General features: G+C 38.4%; 2 protein-coding genes across 2 annotated transcripts; both read left to right on the forward strand.

The window, feature by feature from the left end:
• The first annotated feature begins 2,514 nt into the window (after nucleotides 1-2,514).
• Nucleotides 2,515-7,458, forward strand: LOC146669878 (ras-related protein rab7-like). The gene is made up of 5 exons (XM_085407930.1): nucleotides 2,515-2,647; nucleotides 3,295-3,421; nucleotides 3,600-3,818; nucleotides 6,516-6,644; nucleotides 6,753-7,458. The coding sequence occupies exons 1-5, from the start codon at nucleotides 2,595-2,597 to the stop codon at nucleotides 6,855-6,857; spliced, it is 633 nt and encodes a 210-aa protein (XP_085264056.1). The 5' UTR covers nucleotides 2,515-2,594; the 3' UTR covers nucleotides 6,858-7,458.
• Nucleotides 7,459-9,587: 2,129 nt separating this feature from the next.
• Nucleotides 9,588-14,475, forward strand: arpc4 (actin related protein 2/3 complex, subunit 4). Its single transcript, XM_085406526.1, has 6 exons — nucleotides 9,588-9,983; nucleotides 12,404-12,522; nucleotides 12,626-12,737; nucleotides 12,852-12,947; nucleotides 13,847-14,017; nucleotides 14,113-14,475. Exons 1-6 carry the CDS (start codon nucleotides 9,981-9,983, stop codon nucleotides 14,116-14,118), a joined length of 507 nt encoding a protein of 168 aa, XP_085262652.1. The 5' UTR covers nucleotides 9,588-9,980; the 3' UTR covers nucleotides 14,119-14,475.
• Nucleotides 14,476-14,492: the final 17 nt, after the last annotated feature.

A 14,492-nucleotide genomic window follows, 5' to 3' on the forward strand; every position in this document is an offset into this window, starting at 1 on the left:
AGTAAATGAGAAAAAACTACTTGTATAGGTGTTGAATGCACTGTGCTTCATGTTTTAAGTCATTAACTATTGTTATCAGTTACTTTTTTAGGTACACCTGTTCAACTACTTGTTAGCTCAAATATCTAATCAGCCAATCACATGGTAGGGCAGGGGTTACTTTGAATGGTACCAAAAGGGCTGATCTAACAAGTTTAGAAACTGAACTACTATAACAGACTAGTGTAATTTTTTTCCACCAAAAGTGAAGCACCACCATTGGTCAGATTATTCTCTTAAAAGCATCAGCTTGTCCCAAGGTCCAGTTCAGCAGATCAAATTTACAGAGGAAAATTTAGCTGAGCAATCAATTAAAACAGTGCATGACTGTCAAAGCAGCCCGGCCTCTAATTTTATCCATCTGAGTTAGAAAAATCCACCTATTTAGTTGGGCATTGTTTGCCTTACTTTTAGAGGCAGCAAGTGGCCTGTAGGGGCACTACAGCTTCTAATTTTCAGTGGCAATTCCAGTTTTCAAGTTGGAACTAACTCACTTCCTTGTTCACCCATTTCAAATTTCCTGAACTCAAAAGTTTCAAACACAGGATGGAACAATGAACTTCAATGAAAACATGGTAAATCCCCCCCAATATACCTGCAAACATGGCAACTCAGGGTTCAACATGCAGACTAGAGAAGCTGGGGATCTAACTACAGACAATCTGATCCGCTGATGACTCCTAAACCACCCCTCAGGAAAAATGATGGAGGACATAAAAAGTTATTTAGGCTTTTTCCCTGCGCAGCAGTGATAAAGCTTCTGTCCATAAAAAGCATCGTAAAATGCCCCTTCCTCTTTGTGAAATTTTGTCTGGGGGAATATTGACGTCTTTAAATAGACAGTCTATGTTAAATAAATATGCTAGACATCTTTGTGCCAGCGTTGCAGGCAAACATGTCCTGTCACATTTGTTTTCTGTGTTGAATAGTTTTTCTTTCATTTGTGACTTGCAGGTCACGCAGCTACCCGTGATTGTCTGATCATACAACAACTATTTCTTGTACCAACAAGCTTGAGGACAAAATGAAATCTGTTGCCACACATGCAACAGATTTCTTTTTTCAATTCTGTCTGACACTACCATCAACTTTTTTCCAACAGACCTTGTGCAGAGTATAAAGACTGAGATATGTTATATGGACAAAATTACTGGACCTCGTTCCCCAAAATCTTTAAATTCAGGTGTTTTCAGTCCCATTGCCACAGCTCAAGCACTGAGACAGGCAGTCTACCTTTAAAAACATTTGTGAAAGAATGGGTTGTTCTAAAGAGCTCGCTGAATTCGACTGTTGTAACAGCAACAATTCAGTTTGTGAAATATTTTCCCTCTTAGATATTCCACCATTAACTGCAAAATGTAACACACTGCAAAGTGGGCCAAATTAGGCCAGACACAACAGGCTTATAGTTTACTGGTAGAAATATGCATGCTTGAGCTCTAAAAGGATATTCTGAGTCAGGAATACACCTGTATGCTATGAATCAGCTTTAAGGAAATACTGCTTACTGTCAGAGAGCTGCTGCACTAGTTTTTTCTGTTTTGTCAGTAAAACTGTGATTACCGTTTACTACAGATATGACAAAGGTTTGGGTAAAAGTTAAAGCAGCCTCTTATGAAATCTGTCATGAAATGGCTGTGCTGCAGGCAGGATAAGGATCCAGATGCATAACTTGTGAGACAAGAACTCAAAAAAGCTTTAACGCTGGAGTCTTTACATTAAAAAAAAACACAAAAATAAAACGCAAAACAAGGCAGGGCTAGAGCCAGGAATACAAAACTAGGAGGGGGGAGACACAAGGAACAAGGGAGCACACAGCAGAGAGGGAGGGCACAACAATAAACAGAGAGAGAGTCAGACAATAAATACACACCAGATAATTAGGGAAATGAGAAACCCTGGCTGAAACTGCTCAAGGAAAACAAGAAAAAGGAAGCAATACAAAACACGTGACACAAGAGACTATCAAAATGAAACAGGAAATAACACTGAGACAGAGACTCAAAATTACAAACAATCTAATTTCTCTCTTTCTTTTTTTTTACTTCAAGCTTTGGGCTCTAAAATATATCAGCTGATCACGACACTTAAAGGTAGCAGTACAATATATATTCACTTACTTATTTTCACTTACGTGTTCAAAAAAGATTACACAACAGTTAGATCCAGTTGACACACTGGGTGTGGCTGAGCCACGGCTTAGATCAGTCATATCCAGTGTGGCAAACAAATTCTTTAATCAATGCATGTTGAACAGAACTCATGTTATGTTTGTGATTGTGGTTGTTTTGCATAATTATACCATACAAAGCTTGACAGTGAATTGAAATCTGTGTGCTGTCAGCTTAGTGACACCGAAATCAGCTGAAACATTTGATGTCACCTGGTTTGAGGAGGAGTTGGATTGATTTGCCAAACAGGTTATAAGGTACATGACTGGAATGAGTGGCATTCATACATGATTGGTGCAGGGCCATGAAAACGCAACACAGGAAGTCAGGAAAGCATTAGTAACTAAACTCTCTTGCGTTTTGTCTTAATGCAGCTGTGGAAAAATGACATCCAAGAAGAGGGTTCTCCTGAAAGTCGTCCTCCTGGGAGATTCATTGTGAGGTTTTGATATTAATGTATTTTAAATGTAATTTTAAAGTGTGTTACTTCGTCGTTGGCACGAGTTGTTGTTGTTGTGCAATAAGCTGTCGCCAGTCAGAATATTAGCTATGTAACTTGCATGTAAGACTTAGTTAATCCTATTGTTTTATGCACAATTATATCTTAGTTTCTGAAATACTGTTTAAGGGAATGTTTAAAACTACTTAATAAAGGTGGTTTAAGTGTGCATAACAACACAAAGCTGTTTATCAGATATCCACAACTGAGAGCGAAACAAACATTTTTCTTGATTGTCAGAGTTGCTTCCTCGTACCAATCACCGCTCTCTCACTCACGTGGATTATTACGTATTTGCACTGATCAAAGATGAAAATGAATTTACTGAATCTATTCTCTTATTATGGATGGATAATATTACCCTACTCTTGTTTTATTTTCCTTTACCACATGAATACAGACAATATAACCAGCTATACTGCTATACAGACCACATGTTAAAATGGTTGGTGATATGCTTGAAGCAGTCATATTTCAACCTGTCTATACTACATGCTGCTTTTATTTAAACTCAACTTGGAATAGAAATTTAAAAAAGCTTTAACCACATTCATAAATCTGTTGTGCTGCTGTTTCTTTTCTCAGTGTTGGGAAGACCTCCTTAATGAACCAGTATGCCATCAAGAAGTTTAGTAACCAGTACAAAGCCACAATAGGAGCAGACTTCATGACGAAGGAGGTGATGGTTGGAGACCAGGTTGTTGTATTGCAGGTGTGGCATAAAATGTAGATGGACTCTTTGATCATATGAGGACAAATGAAGATTTAATGTTTAAGGCACAGCTTTATTGAGAAAAGACATTTCCAGGTCCTTAGTAGGACGTTGTTGTTCTGCATTATCTCTAGTCTTGGTGTCCTGGTGCTAACTGCGTTTCTCTTTCATTGCCTAGATCTGGGACACAGCTGGCCAGGAAAGGTATCAGTCTTTGAATGCTGCCTTCTATCGTGGAGCAGACTGCTGTGTGCTGGTTTTTGACTTGACAGCGCAAAAAACCTTCAAATCGCTTGACAACTGGAAGGAAGAGTTTCTGTTCCAGGCCAGCCCTCGAAATCCTGAGAACTTCCCATTTGTGGTGCTAGGCAACAAGATTGACTTGGAAAACAGAGAGGTTGGTATGAGATTCCTGAGACAAAAAGGTCCGGGTTCAGTATGTTTGTTAGAAGGCTGTCTCTGCCATAGCATAGATAACTTTACTTCCCAGTACTGGTATTGAATTTCCTATCAGAAAGAATGCAGGTGCTTTCCAGCTCATGATGGTAAACGAAGTGCTCGTGTTTTAAAAGATTAGCTGATAGATGTATGTTGACTAAAATGAAGACTGATGGGAGTGTTTGTGTTTCTATTAAATTACTGCCTCAAGTGTTATTGACCGACTGTCTAAATCACACTTGATATTATTTAAAAACACTGATGAATGTACCTGAATGAGCAGACATCAGGGGACAGAAATCAACTGACCAGGTAAAACTGTATAACATAACATTTGCCTGTTTTTATATAAGAAAGCAATTAGGATGATCTTTGAGGAAATACTGCTAAATATTATAGTAAGACGGCTGGAGCAGTAAACTTTCTGTTGTGTTAGTAACAATGTGATGACTGTTTACATGCCACAGATATGACTAAGGTAAGGGAAAAGATAAAGCAGCCTCTTATGAAATCAAGGTTGATTTTGTCTCTCAAGTCTATTTATAAATGGATAAGATTTAAAGATAAACTTTCAAGACTCTCACATATTTTTTGTGAAAAAACACTATTTTTTTCTGATATGTTTCATAAATGAAAGCAGAGTAAAACCTTTTCTAGTGTCTGTCAATCAAAGCAAGGAAGGAAAGTCCAAAGCACTGAGTGCGGTAGGGTTGGAAGAGCCAGATCTTCTCATTCAATTTAATTATTTCTCTGTTAAACCTTCTCTTAGTTTTAAAATGTATGCTAAGCTGTAGGTCCATCTTGCATGCCATGTCAGCCTGAGCAGGGACAATAGAGCGAGTTCCAGCGTTGGTGGGAGTTTAAACTAAAGAAACTGAGGCTGACACAGATATTAGGTTGCAGTGATTGGAGCTGATAAGCTCTCGTTCTGCTACTGTAGGTGCACAGGTGTCTCCTGTGGAAATATTCACCCAGTTCGAGTGTTTTCTGAGAACAGAACTCAAACCTTTTTCACTGAATTCAAGTGCATAGAGGTTTCGCTGCACTGGCCTCAGCATGTGTGAGCCATAATGCTGCAGTGTGAATTTACAGATAAGTCCCCGGAAGCTTGTTCTGCCTTTTCTGCTGAGTACGGTCTGGTTTATAAAAAGCTCAGACACCATCCTTCTGCCTGACGCCTACTGATGGTGTTTTAGAAGTCTCAGATAAACAGCTGGTCAAAGCTACGATCATTTTACCAGAGAGAAGAGAAACTTGAACTGCTGGTGCTCTGCATCTAACGCTACTGACGTGTGATGTTTATTTGGCTGCCACTTTGGATGTGTGACAATAATTGTGACTACATAATGTCAAGGGTCAAGATTTCAACATCCTAGTCACACAGCCCTAAAGACTGGTTAGTGACCCTCTGGCAACTTCTGGTCCTGAGGGCTACATGTACATCCTTCAGGACATGGAGCTACATGTGTATCCGCTGACCAAAAACCTCCTTGAAATTGTTTCAGTTGCTAACAGATTGCAAATACTAGGAAGCTCTCCAAAGGACAACAAAAAACTGGAAATGGGCATGGCAACATGTTGGTTAAACTTTAGTGAATACAAAGGACCTATAGAAATTCTGCATCTTTAAACTAAGATAAAAGCCCAAAGATAAACAATACAGCTGGTTTGTGGAGATTACTGCACAAAGTTTTTGTGGGATAGGAACCTCCCATCACATGGTGCCTCTTGCTGTTTGCAGTCTTGCGTCACAAATCCAGTCAGTGTATATTGGTTTTTCAGCTGCTGCTGAAGAAAAAGCTCAGGGAGCTCTTTACTCATACTCTCTGGAGAGGAGGGTGTGTTTGATCATTTTACATCTCTCATTCTTTTGTATAGTAATCAACTGCTAAGTTTTATTTTGTTTATTTATTTTGTTTTTATTTTGATAGCAGTTTGTCCATCTTTTAGTTTAATTAACAATTAAAAGAAAATATATTTCTGCTCTTAAAAGTGCCTCCTTCACTATTTTTCTGCCTCAACACTTCTTCTTGCTTTTTCCGTGTCCGCTGGACGTCTCAGGGGACATAACAGATGTGTGAGAAAGGAGAAATTACAATACTGAGCAGAGGGAGTAAAGGCTATGGCTATTGGCTAAAGGCTATTGTATGGGATAAATAAAGATGTTTGTTTCTTGCTATTTGTACATAGCTTAATAAACTAGTGTTTTAAACATAGCTGATGTCCATAAAGTGTCACAAAGTAATCTCAAAGTTTAGAAATTTGTCAGTCTATTGGTAGACAAATTGTCTATAAAGGCAGATAGTTTAGCACTTAGGCTAACTGACCTAGTTGTGGGCCCACAACTAAAGATAAGAAGATAAGAATAGTGAGTGATGTAGTTTCTATCTGTACTTTTGACTTAAACATTGGATCATACTTTATGATCAGTTAATACAGAAAACGGAGCATTTACAAAGTGTCCACACTGTTCTGACAAATCTGCAGCAACCGTGTGATTGTGTCAAATCAGAATGAGCCAGAATCTCGGAGGAATATTTCCAGCACTTTGTTGTTATAAAGAGATAAGGCAGTTCTGAAAGCAAACAGGGGTCCAGCCTGACACCATCCAGTGAGTATAATTTAGATGATTATTAATGATATTGTATATCCACAGGTGACCACCAAAAGGGCTCAAGCCTGGTGCCAAAGTAAGAACAACATCCCCTACTTTGAGACCAGTGCGAAAGACGCCACAAATCTAGAACAGGCATTCCAGACAATTGCAAGTAACACACTCAAACAGGTGAGTTACAGTTTTATGGAATTAGGGGAAAAAATGTTGGTTTTGGAATATATTGTGGCATTGTGTGACCATTGACTTTTCAAAACTCTGTTGGCTTTTTTTTTTCAGGTCTCACAGGGGACAGATGTGGAGTTGTATCATGACTTCCCAGAGCCCATAGTATTTGGAGAGAATGATGAATCTAAGTCTTCAGCAAAAAGATGCAGCTGCTAAGGGAAAACTTTAACCATCTTCTCTCTTAACTTTTTGGAAACACACTGTCACCTTGGTTACATCACCTCCAGGGAATGGAAACAGCCTACTGTTCTCCCTCCTCCATGCCATTGTTTATTCCCTCAACACTACCCTTCACACAATGTGCTGCACATGGAAGGGCCCCCTCTATCTTTATAGACAAATTAATACACATTTCTAGCATCTCTCGCAGGAATCTTGGGGTAACCTTTGACCGATTTTTCACTTTGAATGCTTGCATTAAATCTCTGGTTCATCTTTGCTTCTATCACTTTAAATCGATTAAGAAATTGAGTTAAACTCCACTGTGTCATGCTCTGAACTGGACTGAATATTTTTCATGTCTTTACTTCATTGGGTTTAAGTTGCTCATTTGTTTTGATGGTTATTATCTTAACAAGACTTCCTTGGAACTTTGAAGCTTGCACGACTGACAAACTCTTGTAAATACTCACATATCACACTGTTGCTAATTCAGCTGAACTGACTCCCGATGAACTTCCATGTACATTTTAAGATTTTTATTTTATTTGATTCGTTTTGATTTATTTTGATAATAAACAAGCATCAGTGTACATCAGTGAACTTTTGCATCCATATATCTCCAGCATGTCCCAGAGGTCATGTGATCAGGGCTTGCTGGCTCTGCAGCATACAAAGATAGAGATAGAGTACAAAAGACATCTCTCCCTCTGAGCCTGAGATCTGTGGACTTGGTGGATTAGTTTTTAAAACTTAGATTTATAAACTTGTTTTGGAGTAATTTTTTTGCTCTCATGTTTTAGTATTTTGTTGTTAAAATTTTTGATATTTATCTTAAAAGATCCTATGTACATTTTTTTTTTTTTTTTTTTGCTATATTTTAAACATGGTCTTTAACGCTATTTAGCATTGTTTTAACATGGGAGACTGTCAGGTTTGACTTGCTTTACAAGACACCATCTAGTGGCTATTAGAGGAACTGCAATTTTGGCACTTCTGCTTTAGCTAGAGGTGTTTAGCGTTCATCCTTCCACAAAAACCACTACTACTCTTCCTGCTTAAACTTTTTTTTGATAACTCAAAATACAAATTTGCCACACTTTTTCGTATATCACTTAAACGTATATCACGTATCATATTAAAACGTGATGATCATGATCTTATCATTAATGATCATGCTGTGAGTGGTTCTATTTGTTGACTCCCACATTAAGGGTGGTGGGACTGGATATCGGGGCCTTTCTATCACCGTGTTAACAAAAGTAATATAGTCAGTCCAGTGACACACTGATACATATATTTTCATGCTTTTTATTTCAGTGTAGTCATAATACTCCTGAACTCAAACTCTTTCATTTGCCGGTGAATAATAGGAATTTGCACTATTAATGACTGTTTTTGAGCCTCCTTGACCTTAGGATGGATTTTAATGTAATGTACTTGCATTTGGAGTTTTTCTACTGACCACTCAGAGCACTTTAGACTAAAAGTCACATTTTAACCAAACATTTCTGCAGTGTTTTATTCTATACAATTCAAGCACTTCTCACATCCACAGCCACTTTAGAATCACCAACTAACCTAAAAAGCATGTCTTTGGACTGTGGGAGGAAGCCGGTACAGGCACAGTGAGCACATGCAAACTCCACACAAGTAATATTGCCACCACCTGTGAATTGTGATGGATAGTGAGATGGATGAGCTACTACGTCACTTACGTTCTCGCTTTTTAGTGGCAGATGTGGCCACTTGGGATAAATTCACTTCTGGCAAAAGACCCAATTCACACACCTACGGTCATTTTAGAGTTGAACATTAGCCTAATCCCACACATGTCTTTGGACTGTATGCAGTTACCTGGAAAGAATACTGAAACTCAACAGAGAAAGGCTCTAGGCCCTTCTTGTTATGAGGCAACAGTGCTAATCACTGCATCACCAAGCCTGTGAAGATGAATTTTCTGTCTCTATTTAGCTCAGTGACAGATTGGTAACCTGTCCCTCCTGCCACCATGAATTGGATAATCAGATGAAATTGGATGGATGGGTGCAAAACACTAAAAAGTTAGAAAAATAGCAATAGCTATTCCTCCTAACTTTATAGAAAAAATGGAAATCACCCAGAATAACTGCTAACATGTTGGAATGGCCTTATACAACAGAACAATGCATCCTGTTGCAGACAGGCCTCGCTCACATAAAAGCATTTCTTTTTATCCATGTTCAAAATAAGCATAGGGCTTACTAAAGTGTGTGTCACTGAGCAGTACCATGCAGTACTGTGTATTACCAGAACTCTCAAACTCTGAAAAAATAGAATTGGAAAGGAATCAAATGAGCATCTGGTATTCTTGTTCTGCTTTCCAGGCAAAGCAAGAATACCGGAAAAAGCAGTAATAGCCGCAGGCTCTTCAGGCGTTACTGACAACTGCAAAAGCTGCATTCCAGTTAGGTAAGCAATTATAGCTGCTTTACTGGAATGACTTACCATTTAAGGAAACTAAAATACTAGCTGGGATTAAATTCTAATTTGTCAAAGGTTTGACAGCGTTTCTAGTAGATAATGGCAGATGGTGTGAGCATAAATTGAGGCAATTTAGGATTTGAACAAACAGCTTGTAGTACAAGGGGTCAGACAGAGAACCGGAAGGGGCATGTATGGAGGTGTGGTCCCACTCCTGAAGATATATCATCTCCATTTCCATTTCACATTACGGTGCATTATAATGTTGGTAGACGTTAATTAGCTACAACAGACACTCACTTTGCTTTCCTTTTTAACGTAATAGTTTCGATATACATGAAAACCTGAAAGGTGTGGTTTGTTGTGTTAACTAATTATCGTGGAATGTTCAGATTTGCAAATTGATGATGATTACTCTCAAGTCATGACAAACAGCTCATGATACACTTCTACATAAGTAATGCTACACTTCCTTTATAAATTATAAGTATTATTATCGATACTGGTATCAGCCATACTGGCCCTGTATTTGCTTGGTTACAGATCGACAGTATCATCACAGCGGCGGCAGCAGCGGATAATTTCCGGAATATTCACAGAAGAGACTCCGTTAGTGCAGCTACTTCCGCCTTTAGCCGCCTCTCCTGACACTGAGAAATGGTAAGAGAAATTAGACATATGTGCTTATGAAACGACATAGCTGAATAGTCGTACATATTCGGCGTTGTGGGTTTTGGGTTTGTAGCCGTTCGTTAACGGAAAATGCACCCATAAACGGATTTTGTTACTCCCCATTTGTGACACTTAGAGTAGCTAGGTGACCGGGATTGCTAACAGGCTAATTTTAGCCAGCTAGTTTTCTTGCTAAAAGAAAAGGCAGATTGCTGTTTGGTTATAGTTCATATGCTGATGGTGTGAACAGATAGGTCCTTACTCTGTAGTAATATTAATTGTTAAATAGCGTACAGTGCTGTCTGCGGTGTTGAAAAGGGAGGGTTGCATCTGGCGAGCTGGTTGTCACAGCTGACCCGATGTTATGTTTGATAAGGAGAGATTTAGGGTGGAGGTGCTGCACCCTCTGGAGCTTATGTAAAAAAAAAAATAATTCTATTGCTAAGCCATGTTGCATATTTGAATAAAAGCTTTTAACATTTTTATTTGTCTTACTGACTTTTGTAGGGCATGTGGCAACACTCACCGAACACTTTTTAGGCACACTTTGCTAGTACGTTTTGCTTCAGGTGTGCCTTGAATGTTAATAGCACAGATTGAACAAGGTGCATTCATCACAGATTTTGGGCCATTTTGGCACGATGGCATCACACAGTTGCTGCAGGTTTGTTGATTGCATGTTCTTGATCCAAGCCTTCTATTACACCGCATCAGAAAGGTGCTCTACTGGATTCATATCTGATCTCTCATCATGTTCACAAAACCAGTTTGAGATGTTTTGAGCTAGGAAACATGGTGTCTTATCCTGCTCGAAGCAGTCATCAGAAGATGGGTACATTGTATACAACAATACCTGGGTACTCTCTGTGGGATTTAAATGGTGCTCAGTTGGTGACAAGAGAATATTCTCATGCCATCACGCCACCAATGACACCAGGCTGGATGGATCCATGCTCTCATGTAGTTTACCTCAAATGTTGATGTTACCATCTGACTGTTGAAACTGTCAGCAGCAATTGAGACTGATCAGACCGGTAAAGCTTTTCCAGTCTACCGTTGTCCAATTTTGGAGAAGGTTTTTTGTTTTGTTTTTTTAGTTGTTGCCTTCCTATTAGCTTGAAGCACTGTGGCCAGTCACCTGACCTGTGGCATCAGCAAAGCATTTTCACCCAGAGAACTGCAGCTCACTGTATATTTCTTTTCCTTTTTTTTTTTTTTTTTTTTTTTGGACCATTTTCTATAAACCCTAGAGATGGATGTGTGGGGAAATCTCAGTCAGTCAGCAGTTTCTGAAATACTCACTTAAAACTTCCTTTCTTCCCCACTCAGATGCTCAGTTTGAACTTGAGCAAATTGCTCGACCAGGTCCACATGACTAAATGCACTGAGTTGCTGCCATGTGACTTGCTAATTAAATATTTCCATTAACAAGGAGCTAAACAGGTGTACCTAATAAAGTGACCAATGAGTGTATGCTGCATTGTGATATTGATGACTTTGATTTATGGATGTGATCAGAGGATAAAGTGAACAAAGTCATTACCATTTTTTGGCAGTTAAAAAATATACAATATAAAATAAAATAAAAACATGTTTGATGAGGATCCCTTAAGTGTCATCAAACAGTATGTATCTCATTATGGGCTAACTCGCCAACTGAAAATCCTACTTTGGTTTTCAACTGGGTTTAGATCTGGTGAGTGCAAATGCCATAACATATGACTCACATCATTTTTAATACTGAGCAAACAATTCAGCCCTTTCATGCTCTTTGGATGGAGCCACAGTCATCCCCGAAAACCCCGACCATGTTAGGAATGTTTTCTTGGTGTACACATACATATGGTTAAAGATGACTCGCTTGACCACATCCATTCTAATCTCTCACAATTTATTTCTAATAAGGGGTGAAATTCTCATTAACCCTACTATAACGTCTGTCTGTCACATCACATTGTCATCCCCAAAAGGAAGTTGTCAGCAACTGCAATTTAGCAACTTCCTTTTGGGGATGTTTTTACAGTAGATTTAAATAAATCTCCTGTCGTCCATGTGCCAAAAATGAATCAGTGTCACTCAGAGCTACCTGCGTTACAACAGCTGCATGTATTATGTTGGTTTCCCCCTTATTGATTGAGATTTTATATATCTTCTACACCAGCATCAGTAGTGGATTTCTTGGTGGTTTCTTTCTCCTGTTATGGATACCTTTATCTTGGTGTTAATGACAGGACTGTATTTTGACTTGACATACCTTTTGAACATAAGCAAGTATTGCAAGCAGGAGAAATGGTATGAAACACTCATGACCTCTCATTGTCCAGTCACACTTGGCTGTACCTGGGAATAGACAGACATGGTTAAGAAAATATTCTCTTGTTTTTTTTTTCTTCGATTTTCACTCTCAGACAGCAACGTTGCGCCCGTATCTCAACGCTGTGCGTGCCACACTGCAGGCCGCCCTCTGCCTGGAGAATTTCTCCTCACAAGTGGTGGAGAGACACAACAAGCCAGAAGTGGAAGTGAGGTGAGCCTAGCAACAGCGTAAAACTTGAAGGAGTTTAACATCACAATGCCTACGGATCTATAGTGTTTATAGTCTGCGTGTGTGTTTCTCTGGTTCTTTTTAGGAGCAGTAAAGAGTTGCTCCTCCAGCCTGTAATCATCAGCCGTAATGACAAGGAGAAGGTTTTGATCGAAGGCTCCATCAACTCTGTCAGAGTCAGCATCGCTGTCAAGCAGGTGAGTGCAGACCCTGACTTACACCAGATGTTAGTAATTAACACACTCATGTAAACGTCACAGCTGTTTGTAATTCCCATTATTATTTTTAATTAATTAACTAATTTGTTCTAGGCCGATGAGATTGAGAAGATTCTGTGCCACAAGTTCATGCGCTTCATGATGATGAGAGCAGAGAACTTCTTCATCCTGAGGAGGAAACCAGTGGAGGTAAGTGGCCTTGGAAAATGCATCAGTCACACTTAGATGGTTCCTATTAGAGGTGTTGGGCATTTTGTTGCCATTGACAATAATTATAATATTTAAAAAATGAAAAAAACTGTTTTAAATTCTGCAGCTTTCTACACATAGTTTATTATAATTCATTTGCCAAAAGAAACCAAAGACAACGTCAAATTTAACCCGCATTGTTATTATTGTTATTATTACTAATAATGATATTATCATCAGTACATACAGTACATCAGTATTGTTTAGTCAGAGGATTTTAGTCAGTTGGTAGGTGGTTGCTGGGCAACATGGTGCCATTATGTCATTCATAATTTTGTGTATATAAATGAGATGTTAGTATTGTGAAATTAAACTGATGCAATGCCTATAACATGTTATAGGTGCATAAATGCCACAAATGGGTCATTTAGCACATGATAAATGTGCAAAAATACAGAAAATCGTATGATAGGTCATTGCACAGACTGTCCTGTAATTATGAAAGATAATGTTTTCTTAATTTACTGTGAACTTTCCTGTCATTTAATTGTTTATCTTTTCGTTAAGTATTTTTATGTAGTATGTAAGGGGTGGGCAGTGTTCAAGAGGAAAATTAAAAATAAAAACTTTTATGAACCTTCAAGTGTCATAAACATTATTAAACACAAAAACTTTATATAGTTATGTAGGTAGCGACATGTTCTTAAAAGTTGTTTTAGCTCCGTGCCCTTTTACCTCCAGTGTTTTCCACAAATAAAAGATAAAGTTTAGTTGCAAATAACAAGCTCATTGATTCAAGTATTGAGAGTTATATTACTTTTTGAACTCAACAGCATTCAGTTCAAGTGAATGTGGTGATGAGATCATCGTTAACATTACTGTTCTCTTTAATTTCACAGGGCTATGACATCAGCTTTCTCATCACCAATTTCCACACAGAACAGATGTACAAGCACAAGCTAGTGGACTTTGTCATTCATTTCATGGAGGAAATTGACAAGGAGATTAGTGAAATGAAGCTGTCTGTCAATGCCAGGGCTCGCATCGTCGCTGAGGAGTTCCTCAAAAATGTGAGTTTCAGTAATTCTTTCACGTGCAAAACTTTAAATAAAGATGACCAAGAGTTAAAATATGATTTTCATTGCTTTTTGTTCTTCTGTTGCAGTTCTGAGACCGAAGAAACTCGGAAAAATGCATTCCTTTTGCAATCTTGGCCGTCACTGTGGAGCGTTCACATCAGAGGAGACAAACTATGATCAGCCAATAAAAGCTGAGCTACATAAGACGTACAGTAATGATGTACAGGCCAATGAGCTTTTAGCCTTTAAACTTTAATTCCCTCTGTGCTCAGAAATGTTGGTGGTTGTACATATTGAAGATTTACGTGTGAAACATTCATTTCTGCCTTGAACATAACGAGTCAGGGCAGGTCCTTAAAAAGAGTTATCAATATTCATGAGCACAGGCTAATATGGATCTTTTTTTTTTCCAGATAATTTAATTTTTTTAAATATATAGACAATATATATATACTATATGCATATT

This window comes from Rhamphochromis longiceps, linkage group LG5 (assembly GCF_057381845.1).
Source record: "Rhamphochromis longiceps isolate RC_006_pf linkage group LG5, R_longiceps_female_GT1.1, whole genome shotgun sequence".
Classification (NCBI taxonomy): Eukaryota; Metazoa; Chordata; class Actinopteri; order Cichliformes; family Cichlidae; genus Rhamphochromis; species Rhamphochromis longiceps.